The sequence below is a fragment of the Lepidothrix coronata genome, unplaced genomic scaffold (assembly GCF_001604755.1).
Source record: "Lepidothrix coronata isolate B3197 unplaced genomic scaffold, Lepidothrix_coronata-1.0 Scaffold219, whole genome shotgun sequence".
Taxonomy (NCBI): domain Eukaryota; kingdom Metazoa; phylum Chordata; class Aves; order Passeriformes; family Pipridae; genus Lepidothrix; species Lepidothrix coronata.
Genome location: NW_016690399.1, coordinates 305410 through 316551, shown reverse-complemented (window position 1 = coordinate 316551; position 11142 = coordinate 305410). Strand labels below are relative to the sequence as shown.

Sequence of the window (11142 nt, the reverse complement as noted above, 5' to 3'; positions counted from 1 at the left end):
CACCTTCAAAAACAAGGATGTGATCCCAGATCACCATCTCCACCTTCAAAAACAAGGATGTGATCCCAGATCACCATCTCCACCTTCAAAAACAAGGATGTGATCCCAAATCACCATCTCCACCTTCCAACAAGGGAATGTGATCCCAGATCACCATTTCCACCTCCAAAAAAAGGATGTGATCCCAGATCACCATCTCCATCTTCAAAAATAAGGATGTGATCCCAGATCACCATCTCCATCTTCAAAAATAAGGATGTGATCTCAGGTCACCATCTCCACCTTTCAACAAGGGAATGTGATCCCAGGTCACCATCTCCACCTTCAAAAACAAGGATGTGATCCCAGGGCACCGCCTCATCTTCCCAGATCATCATGGAAGGTACAAAGAGGAACCACAGATGGGAAGGGGCTCCACTTTGCTGAACCCCAACCTCTAAAATTTATAATTTCAACAAACTAAACAGGCTCAGCAAAGATGGACAGAAAATGCACAGGCTGAACACTAAAATGGCAGCGAAGTCCACACTGATTCCATGCCTTTTGCAGTGGATTTAGATGGGAATAAAAACCCAAGAGGACTCTGGAGGGGAAGCACAAACAGCACAGGGCTGAGTGGAAGGGGGTCTGAGCAGCTGAGGTCATTTCATCTGGGCTCTTCCAGAGTTGATTCCATCAATTCCAGAGCCTGGCTTGCTCTTCCTGGCATTTTCTCTCACAGGCAACACAAGTCCTGCCTCCCCAAAATGCTGTGCCTCCTCTGCAGCAGAAAAATGGCCTTTTAATAATCTACAAGAGCCTAATAAAAACCCTAAGTCTATTAAAAAGAAAAATCTCCATTTATTCCAATTGCAGCACCTGACTGGGAAGACAATCCACGTCCCCAAGTCAGAGTTCATTCAGGTTGTGGACAACAAGCTGATCCCAGGATTTTTAAAGCAAACCACCAGTAGCACTGTCCCCTTCCTGGTGGGATTTCCCTCCTCCTTCCCCCACATTCCCACCCCCAGGATGAAGGGGCTGGGCTGGATCTCAGCAGCAGAGTGTGGTTTGCATTGATTAACTAATGACTGCAGTGCACGAAGCTTGCAAGGCTTTATTAATAACTCCCTGCTCTCAGTTATCAGGGAATTACAGGGGGATGCAATTCTGCATCTCAATATATCCCTCCTTCCCTGGATCTCCCAGCAAATCAACATGCACACGGATTCTCAGTGCAGAAAGCCCCTTCCAAAGCAGCTTTCACCTGTTTTGGAAGAGATGGGAGAGTGAAAAGCTCTTCTGCCTGGCCATCCTTTATCTCCCTTTCCTTTTATTCCTTTTAATGAATATCACCCACTGTTCCTTCCTCTCTCCCTTTTATCAACAGAAAAGGGTCTGGCTTTGCCAAATCTGCCTGAGAGCAAATGGTGTTGCAGTTAATCCATAAATCAACCATCACCATAAATTCTGCTCTTTCTCCATCCAAAACTGCAGAGCTGTAAAACAGATTACACGGGATAGCAGAGGCGGGAAGGGAATTTGTGAGCTGTGAGGAGCCCACCACGGCCAAATGGCCTTCCCTGCCCCTCCTTTCCCCCCACTCCACCCAACAAGCCCATAAATCTCTGCTGGCAGGACCAGAACACACAAACAGCCAGTGTGGACAATGTCTGAGAGCGAGGCAACCCCACACACCTCACATGGAAGGCTGTGCTGACCTTGGGGGTTGAGGGAGGAAAGGCTGCAGAACCTTCTCCTGAACTCCACAACGCCAAGACACAGGAAAAGTGAAACTCTGAAAAATAAAAGTTCTCAGTATGGAGCATCAGCTCCCTCAGGGCAAAACTCAGCTGGGGATTCCAGCTAATCCAGCCTGAAGAAATTCGGGATCTCCAGGGTGCCAGGGTTAGTGGGATCCCAATAACCAGCACTTACAGTCACATTTGATCCATTCAGTGATTCCACCCCCTGGGCAATGCCCTCCCAAGGAACTGGGATGGTTAGGAGGCAATAAATGATGCAAGGGACAAGTGCCCTTCCCCCCTGCTGCCACACAATTGGGTATCAAACATTAAAGCAGCTGCTTTAAATGAGATTACACAGAGCTCACGAGGAGCTGCAACACATGGGAGGGTGTGTTAAAGCCCAGAACATCACCCAGAGGAAATGGGGATGAGGGCCCAGCATCCTGCCTGGAAAATGGGGAGGGAGAAGCTGGAAGAGTTAAGCTCCATGACTGTATTAGGTCATTTTCTTTCTCCAAGAGAGTTTTCCAGGGATTAATGTGTTCTGTCCTGGGGGGGAAGGGGAGGACAAGAGTTCTGCTCAGGGAAAACTGCAGCTGTTTAAAACAACAGTGAGAAATAAAATCAGAGTGAGATCCTCAGCACCTCAGAGCTGCAGCTGCTTCCCAAGATGTTTTTAGCCAAGGACAGAGAGGGCTCCTTGGACAATCCCCTCCCAAGGGAACAACCACGTCCTGCTTTAAATCTCCTCATCACATCTCTGTCAGAAGATGGGAGGATTCCCTCGTGCTGGTGGCACCAGTAGCAGACACAACAAATGGGTTAAACTCTACATGTTACAAGGAAGTCATGGAATCCCAGAATGGTTTGGGTTGGAAGGGACCTTAAAGCCCACCCAGTGCCACCCCTGCCACGGGCAGGGACACCTCCCACTATCCCAGGTTGCTCCAACTTGGCCTTGGACACTTCCAGGGATGGAGCAGCCACAGCATCTTTGGACAAGTCTGCCCATGGCCTTGTCCTCCTTCACTGCTAAAGACAGACTTACCCTACACTGCTCACCTGGAGGGAAGAAAGGAGAAATTCTAAACTACTTTAACCAACAAAGTCCTGGGGTAACTCTGCACCTTCAGGTTTGCAGGCTTTCACAAGGCAGAATTCCACTCTAATTGTATCTGTGACCAGTGCTTCCAACTAATCATATTATTTTAAAGTTCCTTTGGTAATTTGTCCTTAATTCCACATAAACTGCTGCTCTGGCATAAAGTGTACTTTGTGATATCAAAGTCAAACAGATTAGGCATGATCCACTTCCAGAGAGGGAGTGTTTTGGAGAGGAGACGATCTAACTTAAGAGCTAAAGCTGGCTCCCTGTTTTAATTAAAGGGGATTAAACATCCATCATGATAAGGAAAAAGGGACATTTTATAAAAATCAATTACCTTCCTCAGTGTCAGCCTGGTTTAACACCTGCAGTTTCTCAGAGAAAGAACAGTGTAACAACCCACCAGTACTTGGAGATAAATTAAATACTGTTGCTGTACAGCAAGATCAGTCACAAAATAGCCAAGAAAAACAACTTTATTACCCAGTCAGGTGTTACACTGTTGACAAAACAAGACCTTGCACTTCTAAAGTGTAACATCAAATTCACAATATTGAGATTTAAAGCTTCCTCCAGCTCTTCCCCACCCCGGGAAGCCTCCAGGTAGGGATTGTACATCTTTATCAAGAGGAAAGGAAGCGATGTGGAGCATCTCAGCGTTTAAAAATATGCTTTTGGAGTTGCAAGGGCTGAGCCACACAAGCTCCTCAAATAAAATGCCATAATAACCATGAAGAATGAGGCCTGGCATTCAGTTTTGTTGCTTCTGTCATTATAAAAATGAGTTTCCACTTGATAATATGCTCAATTTTAGCTCTCAGCATAGGAACGCACGAGGTGATTACACATAATATGTATAATTGATACAGCAAAAATTCCCACCACCAGAGGTTTAATACAGGGCTGCAAAATGAAACATATTTCAGGGTTTTTTTCAAAAGTTGGAGACCATGAAAGGGTCGTAATTAAATTCCTAATGGGAGAGGGACATTTTATTGTAATTTGAGGGAGAAAAAGCAAGTCAAAGGCTCGCTCTGGCAGCTGCCTGAGGGGCTTCACATGAGGTTACACAACAGCTCCCAGCTCCTGGGGGGTCTGAGGGGAAGTGCCCACACCTTCCATAATATCTCTTCAGGCTGTCAGAGCGATTTTCCAGTTAAAAACAACAGCAGTGTGAGCACAATGTGGAGCAGAGCGTGTGCCTGGGAACGGCACGTCAGGAGGGATCAGCGTCTCTGGGAGGAGGTGAGTCCAACCCGAGGGGCAGGGCAGGTCCCTGCAGCACAACCAGGGCTAGAGACACACCAGTGCTCCTCCTTCTTGGTCCAGCACAACAGAATTTAAGAACTAAAGGCATTGCAATCTAAATTATTCAATGAGAAGCAGGAAAAGAGCTTGTTTTCCATTACCCCTTTCCTCTCCCTCACGGCTGGGTGACCCTTTGCTGCTCGACTGCTTCACTTTTGCTGAATAATTTTTGAAGCTGCATCCCAGGGACACAACCCTGTGCAGACACCTCTGACTGCTGCAGCCTGTCCTGCCTCTGCTGATGGAAAGGAACAGCACCAGGAGTGTTGGCAGCAGCACTTCTCTGCAGTGACAGAGACACACATTAATCAAGGAGCTGCACGACCCAGCAGATGCTCATTAGGTCACAGAAAGAAGCCACTTTGAGATGTTGAGCCACAGACATTTATTTTACCTGCAATCCCAACAGGCCCCAAAGCACCTGTTTTGTAAGAGAGAACATTGCAAAGACAGGAATGAAAGGCACAAAACACTCAGTAAGAATCCTCCCTGACCCAGGAGACAGATTCTTTGTCACCAAGGTGTCAAAGTTGTCCCAAAATACCACCCAGAGCTCCATGAGAAGGTCCTTCAGCTCCTGCACAGCATCTCTCCTGTCAGGGGGGACTGAGGGAGCTGGGCCTGCTTAGTTTGGAGAAGATTGAGAGGGGATCTTATCAATCTGTATAAATATCTCCAAGGGGTGTCCATAGGATTGTGCCAAAGTCTTTCCAGTGACTGACAGGACATGGAGGAATGAATGGTCAGAAACTAAAACACAAGAAGTTCCACCTCAACATGAGGAAGAACCTCTTTCCATGGAGGTGGCAGAGCCCTGGCACAGCTGCCAAGGGAGGGTGTGGAGTCTCCCTCTCTGGTGACATTCCAAACCCACCTGGACACATTCCTGTGCCACCTGCTCTGGGTAGGTGGGATTGGACTGAATCATCTCCAGAGGTCCCTTCTAACCCTAAAAATTCTTGGATTCTGTCTAATAATAGAGATTTTTTTTGTAGAACCCACTTGAATGAGGTCTGGCAGGGAACCTCAAGGAGCCCAACTCCTTTCTCCCCTTCCCCTTGGAAGGAGACAGGGCTGGTGGCTCCTCAGCCTTCCCACAGAGCTTCCCCTGCAGAGCTGGGCTGTGAGAGACAGCCTGGATTAGAGATAAAGATAATTTATGGGAGACACCAAGGGAGAGTTATGGTTTTTAACAGGCAGTTTTGAAGCAGAATACTACCAATATACAGAGTCCTTGGTTTCACTATATAAATATCTCTGACAGCCAAACAATAACTCTGCCTCTTATTTTAGAGCTCAGAACCCAAACTGGTAGACTTCCTAACTCTCCACACTCCTGCTGTTCCCTGAGGTGCTTCCAAGATGATCACTGTCAGAGTCACAGAGTCTATAAAAAGGATGAAGGAAGCTGGGAAATTTCCACAGAGGTGGTGCCAGCAAAACAGAGAGAACATTTCAGCCATCCTTGAGTAAAGCCAGGCTGCACCACTGGAATTCCAGCAGTGCAGTCCAAGAGCTCCCCCAGCTGAGCTCTGGGATGGCTGCAACCACTTCCAGAACACGGTGAGCTGCTCAGGTACCTGGAAAGTTCCAGATCTGCTCCAAGGGATATTCAGATTTACTTTTGGAAGCTTGTTCAGGGAAGAGCTTGAGAACTCATTAACAGGAGCTGTCACAGTGAAGAACAAGGAAGAAATGACTTGGGCAAGTGGCAAACTCTTGCCTTATGCTTAAGGGAACAGCAGGGAGGCCCTGCCAAACCAGCAGTGGCATCTTGTCACAGCCCATCTAGTTCTGTGTCACACACTGGCATTTATATAAGAAAAACTCCACTGGACGGGAAAACACTTTGCTCAGAACATGGTCTGTCCTCAAAATCCTCCTTTTCCCCCCAGCTGGGGGAGGTTCAGAGAACCAGTGACTGCCAGAGAACTGCACAAACACAGAATCACTGCATAAAAATCCTCCTCCCCTTTTTAAATAGGGGGGAAAGGGCATTTAAAAAGCGACAAACAAAGCAGGTGCAGAGCAAGTTCCTGCTTGGGGTTTTTAAGCAGCGACACCTGAGCTCCTTGGTAAAAATTTCGAGCAGATTTTATGATTTCTCTTCTCTACTCCCACTCTAAGCAGCAGTGACTGAACTCCTCAACTCCTCTCAGGGGGATTTTAGCTGTTCCCCAGCTTCTCCCCAAAACTCTCAGCAGATCAGATAAAAATAAGAGCTCCCAAGAACTTCTGAAATCTGGTACTTGCCAGATGCAATTTTGCATCTATAACTTCCAGTTCTTTCTGATTTTTAACCTCTTCACCCAAACGTGCCACACAAAGGTGCTTTGAGTTTTACTCTTGGGAGGTTTGTTTTGTTTCTCTGTACAATCCCTATTTCCCACAGAAATATATAGACATGGCAGGAGGTTGGAACTTGATGATCCTTAAGGGCCTTTCCAACCCAAACCATTCTGGGATTCTATGAAAAAACACTGTTTAGTAAAGATGAGGCAACAGCTTCATGCAAAGAGTTTCTCATCCTTAGGATATGATATCATATCATATCCTTATGATATCCACATATCAGAGCTACAATACTCCAAAAAAACCCACAAAAAACCCACTAAACACCAAAAAACTACCATCAAACCAAGGGAAAAAAAGGAAAACAACAAAAACCACCAAAAAAAAACCAAACCAGCATGAAGTGCAAGAAGAAAAGCAGTTTAAATGAGGCTACAAATACTTCGTGTATACTCCATTTAGCAGCTGTTCTTTTAAGTTTTACTCACACTGTGGGTTTGTAGAACAGCCAGTGATTTCCTGCTGCTTTTCCAGCTTCTGTTTTAAGGGTGAATTTGCTCTTATTTCTACTTTTGGAAAGTGTTAACCCTCCGTTCCAGGCAGCACACGGGGTGAGTCAGAGCCCATTAACACCCAGGGGTGGAAGGAGCAGAGAGAGGGAACAGGAGGGAACAACCCAACCCAGAGCTCGGCTCAGCTGCTCCCACAGCTCCTGGAATAAGCAGGGCTGGGTGGGGACACCAGGGGAGGGAGCACCAGGCTGGAGGTGACACTGGGGGATGTGGTGGGAGGGGATGAGGAGCTTCCCACGTGCTGCGGCACCACCTGGTGGAGATGGGAACCGGGAAAAGGGGCTGGAACGGGATGATTCCGGAGGAAAAACCGACAGGATCTAAACCCAGAGAATCCTGGAATATGCTGGAGAGTCCTCCAAGGATCACCAGCCCAACTCCTGGCCTTGCACAGACACCCCAACAATTCCCCCCATCCCTGAAAGCGTTGTCTGAACACTCCCGGAGCTCGGGCAGGTTTGGTGCTGAAACTTTGGTGTCCCCTCCGAGGGAAGAACCTTTTCCTGAGAGCATTTCCCACCCCATTTACAATCCAGAAATCCTTTCCTTCGACTCAGGCTTGTTTAACAGAGGCACCACAAGAGATCCTGCAAAAACCCACCTGAACGAGGGAGGCGAAGGATCGGGAACGTCAGGAAACATCTCCCGACGTGTCGGAAGGAGTTTTAAAATCCACATTAATGCTACAACAGATTCAGCCCCTCCTTCCACCCCTTTCCAGGGCTGGAAAAGAGCATTAGAGCCATTCATTAAAGCCTCCTGGTTCCTGGGGGCTTTTATGAGCCCACAGGCACCGACATTCCCGGAGATATTCGGTGTCACCAGGGACTCATCGGGCTGAGGGATGGGATCTCACCTGCCACTGCCAGGGCACAATGACAGCAGCTCCACTGTGACATTTAAGCTCTAATTTGCAGGCAAATGTCAATATTTATTAGTCACACCAAGATCTTCAGCAAAGTCTCTGTGGTTATACTTTTAAACTGCTCGAAAAAGAAGGATATTGGCTCCTGGGAATTTACTCCAGACTTTTCTACGTTCTTAATTTCACCCTTAACTATTGATTACTTTTGTGGAAAGTTATTTTCAACCAGCCTGTGCACCAACAGTGTTAAAAGATGCTTGCAATCGTGCCAAAAATTGACTATGGAAAAATAACCCTTCGCCCTAGTTTGTCCCTGGAGCTGCAAACATATTTATGGATTTAAATAATGGAAATTTTAAAGCAACAGATGTTTCCTGCCTACAGCACAGTGCAAGAACAACAGACTTTCACTATGACAGTGCATCTGAAGCATCCACACACTCCCATCACCACTTGCTCTGCTGTGCATTAGTTTGCAAAAATCCCCCAAGTGTTGAAATCTGGTTTTAATCATGATGTCAACAAGTCTCCCTAAAAGCCAGGAATCAGGCCCTCTGAGCAAGGCAGCACGAAAGAAAGAAAGTCAAACTGCTTTTAAATGCAGAGGAGGAGAGGAGAGCAAAAAAAAGGGAATGGAGAGGTTATTAATCTGATGGAATTTGGCAGATCTGGAGAAAAGGATTTTTCAGGGCTCTCCAAGCAGAGGGCAACAGCCCTCACTTACCAGGATTTTGGCTCCCCAAAATGCAAGTAGTTGATGCTGTAGAGATCCATGTCCTCTGTGTGCCAAGCAAAAGTTGTCTTCCACATCCCAAAGTAGAGGTAGGGAGTGTTCACACCCTCTATGATAATGCCACACTCGTGTTCCACCATGTCCAGGAGGGTGTTCAGGTTGCCAATGTTCCATTCATCCACGTCCTGGAATTCAGGAGAAATGTTTGGAACTTCTCAGGAAGAATCACAGCCCACAGCTTCCTTTCAATGCCTTAAAATGCTGGATATAAGGGTGTTATCACCTGCATTCATTGAATTCCACCTGCTTCCAGAAAGCTTTATTTCATGTTCAGCACTGACCACAGGAAGGAAGGATCACCAGCCCCTCACTAATGTGTTCTTTGAAGAGGCACTTGCACTATAAAATACCCCACTAATTAATTAACTATTCTGTGAATAAACACAAGATAAACTCAGGGTAAAACACATTTCTCCCAAAGACATTCCAGGCAGGTTTTCTCCACCTGATGAACATCATAATGTGACCTTAATGTGGCCAAAGAGGCAAAATCTTCCCCCCTCAGCTCAGTGTTTCAGGGAAAGAACAGGGATGACAGCCCTGGTTTTATCAATAAGACAAAAAAAAGCAGCAGGTAGTTCTAAATCTGACACTTGCTTTTCTCTGCTTCAACATGAATTCGAGAATTTGAATTTGTACCATTAACTGGAGCAAATCTCAAACCTGAAGACTGATACAATCTCCAAAAGGAAACTCAGAGCCTCCTTCACACCCTTTTTTCCAAGTGCACTTGATTTGTGAGGAAGAAACTGAGGGATGGGAGCACTCCCTGCTCCAGGATGCTGCTTCTGGAGCAGCAGGACAGTGAAACTCAGTCTTGAAACTTTCCAAATCCTTTTCTCAGGCTGCTCAGTCTTGAAACTTTCCAAATCAGCCTGGAAAAAAACCAAACCAGGGGGAGGGAGGAAAGGGCTGAAGGAGGGAAGTGGCTGAAAAGTGAGATGATGCAGAGGGAGAACGACTTTCAGGGACTCTCCCACCTCAATTCTTGCAGCAATGGCAGCAGTTTGAGAACAGGAAATGATCTTTAGGTGTGATTGGTAACTCAGTTTAATTTCTGCTCACAGGAACTTGAAGGAAACCCAATGTATGTGGAGTTCACTGCAGGAGCTACTTCTCCTAAAGAAGGAGTGTCTCATTATGTCACCTGCCCTGATCACACCAGGGAAAGAACGTGGATATTAAAAAACATTATAATTTTATATTGTAATTTATATCATCTACATTCTTTATATTATATAGTCTATCTGCTTTATAGTGTAATTCTAATCCTATATTGTAACAGAATGAGATACTCTCATCCAAGCACCAAATCCTAGGGATACCTGTGATGCCCATGGCTCTGAAGGCCTCAGATACCTCTGCTTATTCCAATTAATTCCATATTAAACCCCACTGATAATAAAAAGACACTTTTACATTAACACTTCCACACTCAGACAATCAGAAAACACTCCAAAAAAGAGCCACTTTCCACTCCAAAGAAAACTACAGAGGAGAGATTTAAATTATCTGCCTAAACAGGGAAAGAAGAGAAGAACCTTTATCATCTCCAGCAGAAGAGACCACGGCAGAATTACTTTAAGCAGAGGATGAAATTTCACCAAGGAAAAGCTTCAACCATTTGAATTGTGAAATAACTCAGTGTGCAGGTGCATTGTGTCCTAATGGAGCTGCTCACAAAGAAAAAATCCAAATGCAAATCATTTCAAATCCAAACACAAATAATTTGTGTTAAGAATCAAAAAAACCCCTATTTTTGATGAAGCACCAATTCCTTGAAATGCTGCTTTTTTTTCTGGCTCTCTAAGGAGCTTCAGCAGAAATCTCTGGTTTATTTATTCCCTTAAAAAAAAGAAACAAAACCCAAGCTATACATAATTTTTGGCCATCCACTTCATAAGAACTTGCTTAAATCATATTTTTCTACTAAAACTAAGCTTTTCCCAGCTTCCTTTATGCCACCATTATCCTGAACCTCTGAAGAAGGTGGAAAGTTTAGTCTCAGCTTTGTAACGAGGGAAAAAATAACAATAAAGGTATTATTTTTTTAAGGGCGGCTCAATCAAAGAAATTATTAATCAATGAGAAAAGAGCAATCAAGAAGTTACAGAAGGAAGAAGGAACAAAAGAGGAGCATTTCACTTACTGCATCATACAGGGAGCCACTGATGTCAGCCCCATAAATTGGAGAGACAAAGGTGAGATTCTTCCAGTACTTGCGCTCCAAGTCCTCGAAATCCTGGTGTCGAGGAGTGCAGTACCTGAGAGGGACACGGAGGAGATGTGAGAAATCCTAAGGAACATTCCCACAGATAAACCCCTGGGAAGCAGCAGGGGTGTCAGAGCAGGAGCTCCTCAAGTTGCATTTCAGTTTTGGTTCGTATCATTTACTGCCTTTCCAACCTTTCCACCAAACCCCTCAGGGATGGGAAGCACCAGACCCCCATCCCAAGGAAATGTGGGATGAAGTTGTTTCA

The 11142-nt window shown here is 45.6% G+C and overlaps 1 protein-coding gene across 2 annotated transcripts in view; it reads right to left on the bottom strand.

Moving 5' to 3' along the window:
- Positions 1–10920, bottom strand: part of KDM4B (lysine demethylase 4B) — a 76695-nt gene extending 65775 nt beyond the window's left edge. For both annotated transcript variants that reach the window (XM_017833706.1, XM_017833707.1), the window contains exons 1-2: positions 10812–10920; positions 8594–8787 (exon numbers count right to left, since the gene is read on the bottom strand). In XM_017833706.1, the coding sequence (XP_017689195.1) occupies positions 8594–8742 (149 nt within the window). In that variant the 5' untranslated portion in view covers positions 8743–8787; positions 10812–10920. The remainder of the gene's footprint in view (positions 1–8593; positions 8788–10811) is intronic.
- Between the last annotated feature and the right edge of the window lie 222 nt (positions 10921–11142).